The 5744-nt window shown below is 31.9% G+C and overlaps 1 protein-coding gene across 1 annotated transcript; it reads left to right on the top strand.

Moving 5' to 3' along the window:
* The first annotated feature begins 508 nt into the window (after nt 1–508).
* LOC138902241 (uncharacterized) lies at nt 509–2105 on the top strand. The gene is made up of 3 exons (XM_070190087.1): nt 509–1005; nt 1138–1210; nt 1272–2105. Exons 1-3 carry the CDS (start codon nt 509–511, stop codon nt 2103–2105), a joined length of 1404 nt encoding a protein of 467 aa, XP_070046188.1.
* The last annotated feature ends 3639 nt before the right edge of the window (nt 2106–5744 follow it).

Genomic DNA, 5744 nt, shown 5'->3' with positions numbered 1-5744 from the left:
TCCTCCAGAAATAAGAAATCTATTCAAATGGTTATGAAAAAAATTAATCAGTATGAAGAGGCTTCTGGCCAAAAAGTGAACATAGTGAAAAGTTATTTTCTCACTGCTACACATTCCTCTGTTACCAGAAGGGATATGATGAAAAGAGTGACAGGTTTTAACCATCAACACTTCCCTTTCAAATACCTTGGTTGTCCTATTTATGAAGGGAGAAAGAAGATTGCATACTTCTATGAGATAGGAAAAGTTGTTACTAACAAGCTAAATAACTGGCAAGGTAATTTATTATCTATAGGAGGCAGAGTTATATTGATAAAAGCATGTCCTCCAATCTCAAGCTTTACACACTCTTGCAGCAATATCACCTCCCAAAACTGTCTTGAAACAGTTAGAGAAAGTGTTTGCTGATTTTTTCTGAGGCAAATCTGATACTAAGAAGAAATATCATTGGAGCTCTTGGGCAAACTTATGTTATCCATACGAGGAGGGAGGTGTAGGCCTCAAATCGATGGAGGATATTAGTAAGACCTTTAGCTCCAAAAGATGGTGGAGACTACGGACCACTGACAATCTTTGGTCTAATTTCATGAATTCTAAATACTGTCAGAGAAGTCATCCAGTGGTTAAGACATGGGATAAATCTCAATATAGTGCTTGGTGTGATTTAAAGAAGATTAGGAAGGATGTTGAACCTCATATACTTTGGAAGATTAATGAAGCTTCAATTGATTTTTGGTGGGACAATTGGATAGGATCAGGTCCTATTGCTAATGTCACACACTTAAATAACAAGCCAAGGGCTATGAAGGTGAAGGTCTGTCTTTTGGAAAGACAATGGAATACTCATATGATTGCTAACTTAGTCAATGCTAATATTTTCAGAGACATTGCAAACACAAGAATTGGAGATAGAAATAGTAAGGATCAACCTATTTGGAAAGCCACCACTAGTGGAATTTTCACTTGCTCATCTGCATTTGATATGCTTAGACAAAGAAGACGCAAGTAGGAATTATGGTTAAATGTGTGGAGTAGGAATATTCCTTTCAAGATCAATTTTTTGCTATGGAGAATCATTAAGAGGAAATTACCTCTAAATGAAGTTGTACAAAGATTTGAACAGAATGTGGTGTCCAGATGTCATTGTCGTGCCCAACCAAAAGATGAATCCATAGAACATGTTTTCATCAGTAGAGAAATTGCAACTCAGGTATGGAAATATTTTGCTATTCCTTTTGGCATTAACACTTCTGTTTTTTCTATCAGGTTAGTGCTTAACAACTGGTGGAGCTATAAAGGAAAAGAGAGATTACAAAGAAGAAACCACTATTATCCTTCCTAACCTTATTTGTTGGGAGCTCTGGAAAGCTAGATGCAGCTACGTATATGGTAATAGAAGAACCAATAGAAGCAGAATATGTCAACAAGTTTTGTACCTATTGAAGAATGATCTTAAAAGATTGGATGAGAGGGTGGATATTAGTTGGACTTGGGAAAAACTCTGGAAGGAAATGGAGATCATTACGCCAGTTCTAAGTTGCAGGCCTGTCATTTGGGACAAACCCCCTGACAACTGGCTTAAAATTAACTCTGATGGCAGTAGTAACATTCTCAAGAGAAGAGCTGGTATTGGAGGTATTGTTAGAAATAGAAACGGACAACTTATTGTAACCTATGTTCAAAATGTCCAATTCTGCACTAACAATAGTGTTGAGGTACATGCCGCTTCGTGTGGAATGAAACTCTGTAAAGATCTCAACTTTGGCAATATTATCCTTGAAATGGACTCTTTGATTGTAGTCAATATGATTAAAGGAAAGTACAAAGTTCCCTGGGAACTTATGGATAAGATGGAGACGTTGAAAGACATGTTACAACAACTTCAAGCACAGGTAGTTCATTGCTACAGAGAGGGAAATGCAGTCGCGGATGCATTATCTAAAATTGGAGCAGAATCTCAACATGAAAATGCTATGCTATACGGAACCATGAAAGACTTGCCAAGAGAAGTGAGGGGTCTATTTAGAATGGATATAATACAGCTCCCCACATTCAGGATTAGACAAAAAAAAGCAATGACTAATTCGTTATGCTTTATAATATAAATAATATGGCGGGTCTATCCTCATGATGCTTTTTTGCATATTTTGGACTACTAGTTACTAGGAGAAAACAAGGATCAGTTAATAGCATTACACCCCTATTGTTGGAAAACAATCATTGTACAGAATTGGGGGTGTCCAATTCTAAGACAGGATTTTAGGAGGTTAGGCTTCATGTTCCCCTTCTCCATGTATTTATATTTTGGATTCTAATTTTTTTTTTAAAAATGGAAAAAAGCAAGCCATAATATTCAGTTTCTTCTTCTTTATCTTGATTCAACTTTCCTTCAGTTTCCTTTTATTTGAATTTCCTCTTCTAATCAATTCAAATGCATTTCTAGAAAAAGGAAAAAAAATGAAGAAAAGGGTATTTGGAAATAGTATTTTGTTGGACTGATTATTGTTTAGTTTGAGTTTCAACTAAGGCATGCAATCAGTCATATAGCAATATTTTCTTTGGTCCTACTTTGGTTGGCCAATGTACCTTTTTTCAAAGGAATAAAGTGCTGCCAAAGATTTGGAAGAATCCCATTTGGTCTTGCACTTTGACTAGAATCATCAAAGTGACTAATTTGAATAATTTTGTTCTCAATTTGACTTTTCATGTTTTTAACAATTGAGTTTACAATGTAAATTTTTTTACATTACCAAGTTAATCTAAAACAATAAATTATTGCACGTTTCAAACTTGATATGGTAACTGAAAAATAGAGTGATAACATGCTATAATCGGTTAAATTATACTAGGTAATTAGTATAAAAATGACTTAATATTAGTGTATATATCTTAAACTCTTAATAATGGTGCGTTTAACTTCTAGCAACTTTTGTTAGTTAAAATTGCTAGCAACTTTTGTTGAAATATTCCCGCAGCCCAATTTGGACTAGCCATGAACTCTCGTGTGCCCGTCATGTTGTTCTACTGTGATAAACTTCAATTAATTAATGATTCATTCAAGAAATAAATTCTGTTTGACTTATTATTTTTGTTCAATTTATTGTGTACGAGGTACGCTGATATGAATTAAAAAAAATTCAAACAAACACTTTATAAAATAAAAATAAAAAAACTGATTTTTTGCATCCAACATTGCAATACTTGGGTAAGTCTCAAGGGCGGCTCTAGGGTAAGGCAAGTGAAGCCCTTGCCTTAGGACTCCAAATATTTAAGGCCCCAAAAATATGAAGCATTACTATATTATTATATAATATATACTTTATAATTTATATTTATATAATATTTAATAAAAGATTTCAAAATTTTAATAATTTTTAAAATTTGGTAGAGGTAGGATTGAGTGAGTTAATAGAATAAATTTTTTCTCTCACTAAATTAAATAATATATTTACCTTCTCATAAATTCTATTTTTCTTCCTCTATGTATAATCTTTTCTCATGTTTCCCACAACTTTACTTTCTAATTTTAACTAAAATTCTCTAAATTAACTATTCCTTTTTGTTACATATGATTGATCTACACACCATAAAGCAAGTTATTTTGTGTCTCTTCTTTTTTACTTATAAATCACGAGACAAATGTCGCAAGGTTCAAAACACGATGGACAATAGGCTCATCCCTTTACCATTTTCATCTAGAGAAAAAATTCAATACCATATGACGCGCACCTAACCCGTACAATATGAGTTGCGCTCTCACCACTAGATCAAAATCATATAGTTTTTTTGTGTCTCAATATTATATGAATTTTATAAATGAAGTTTCAGGGTCTTTTTAATATATTCTGGTTTTAGGCCACCAGTTCTGTTGAGTCGCCCCTCATTGATGATCAACAATTATTTACAGACTACTGCCCACCATAAACGTACTTTTCAACCAGCTTCATTTACATTTGGTAACTGAATGACACACTCATTGCATTTAATGTTCTTGCCATTTTTGTGTTATATAATTGAGACTCAACAAACTTGATTAAGAATATCATGGGTGGGCAAGTCGCTCTAGTAGGAGACTAGTAAAGCCTTGATTTAGGTCCCCAAAATTTTTAATAATGAATTTTTTAATTTTATTTCAAACTAGACAATATTAATGTTTGTAGAAAAATAAATACAAAAAAATGTAAAAAAAAAAAAAAAAAAAAAGCTATCTACTCCTTAACAGTGAAAATATTTTTAAAACTCTGAATTAAACTACTTAAATATTCATATTAGTAAATATATTTTTTTACAATAATATTAGAAGTATCATATTGCAAATTCATGTCTAACATCTAATTTATTTAAATTGCCCTTTTCTAATATAAATAATAATATTACTATGTGAAGTTAAAGACTTTATATCATTTAAGAATATATACTATAAACAACAAATATGAAAAAAAATGACAAAATTATTTTTTGCATCTATATGTATGCATATGTTCTAATAAAAAAGTATAAGGCATCTTATTAAAATCTGGCTTAAGGCCACTAGTTTTATCAAGCTGCCCTTGGTAAAGGGAATAATCCCTTTTAGATTTTCTTTTTCATTTTCATAGTTTTGAACCGGTAAAGGGAATTTGTCCATGATTTTGAGAATTTGTCCATGATTTTGACTTAAATATAGCTTTGCTGGTCTATATATTACATGGCTCGTAATTAGGTAGCTATGTTTAATTTTCAAACATGTCTAATTGAACATATTATTCCCTTAAGAACTTTTTTTGTGGGATGGCTTTGGTCAATTGGTCATCTAACTTTCCAGTGAGACTTACCAAGGGCAGCTTGATAAAACTAGTGGCCTTAAGCCAGATTTTAATAAGATGCCTTATACTTTTTTATTAGAACATATGCATACATATAAATGCAAAAAAAATAATTTTGTCATTTTTTTTCATATTTGTTGTTTATAGTATATATTCTTAAATGATATAAAGTCTTTAACTTCACATAGTAATATTATTATTTATATTAGAAAAGGGCAATTTAAATAAATTAGATGTTAGACATGAATTTGCAATATGATACTTCTAATATTATTGTAAAAAAATATATTTACTAATATGAATATTTAAGTAGTTTAATTCAGAGTTTTAAAAATATTTTCACTGTTAAGGAGTAGATAGCTTTCTTTTTTTTTTTTTTTTTACATTTTTTTGTATTTATTTTTCTACAAACATTAATATTGTCTAGTTTGAAATAAAATTAAAAAATTCATTATTAAAAATTTTGGGGACCTAAATCAAGGCTTTACTAGTCTCCTACTAGAGCGACTTGCCCACCCATGATATTCTTAATCAAGTTTGTTGAATCTCAATTAATATAACACAAAAATGGCAAGAACATTAAATACAATGAGTGTGTCATTCAGTTACCAGATCGGCCCAGACCGGTTTCAGACCCGATCGGTTCAGCCCAGTGGTAAAGGGGCCGGACAAGAGTGGGCTTGTAGGTGAACAGGACTGTGCCGGTGGGATTCTAGCTACCTATTAATCGGACTGGTTAAAACTAGTAAAGTCTTGTCATTGATGAACCGGTGGACCGTATCGGCCCAGACCGGCATAGAACGTTTTAACGGCTAGTTTCAATATTTTTTTAAAATACATTTGACCGCTGGCAACGGTCAACGATCATTGCCCAACGGCTTTAGTTGCAAGAATAACTTTTTTTGGACTTTTTTTTTTAAAAAAATAATACTTTTATTA

Source organism: Nicotiana tomentosiformis, chromosome 12 (genome assembly GCF_000390325.3).
Source record: "Nicotiana tomentosiformis chromosome 12, ASM39032v3, whole genome shotgun sequence".
Lineage (NCBI taxonomy): Eukaryota > Viridiplantae > Streptophyta > Magnoliopsida > Solanales > Solanaceae > Nicotiana > Nicotiana tomentosiformis.
This window is presented reverse-complemented; position numbering and strand designations above follow the sequence as displayed.

What these genes read in the sequence shown, in the direction of transcription:
- LOC138902241 (XM_070190087.1), top strand. Translation starts at nt 509, where the DNA reads ATGGAGGATATTAGTAAGACCTTTAGCTCCAAAAGATGGTGGAGACTA. An exon ending in CTTAGACAAAGAAGACGCAA is followed by an intron (nt 1,006 to 1,137) that starts GTAGGAATTATG and finishes TGTGGTGTCCAG; the next exon opens with ATGTCATTGTCGTGCCCAAC. An exon ending in GTAGAGAAATTGCAACTCAG is followed by an intron (nt 1,211 to 1,271) that starts GTATGGAAATAT and finishes CTATCAGGTTAG; the next exon opens with TGCTTAACAACTGGTGGAGC.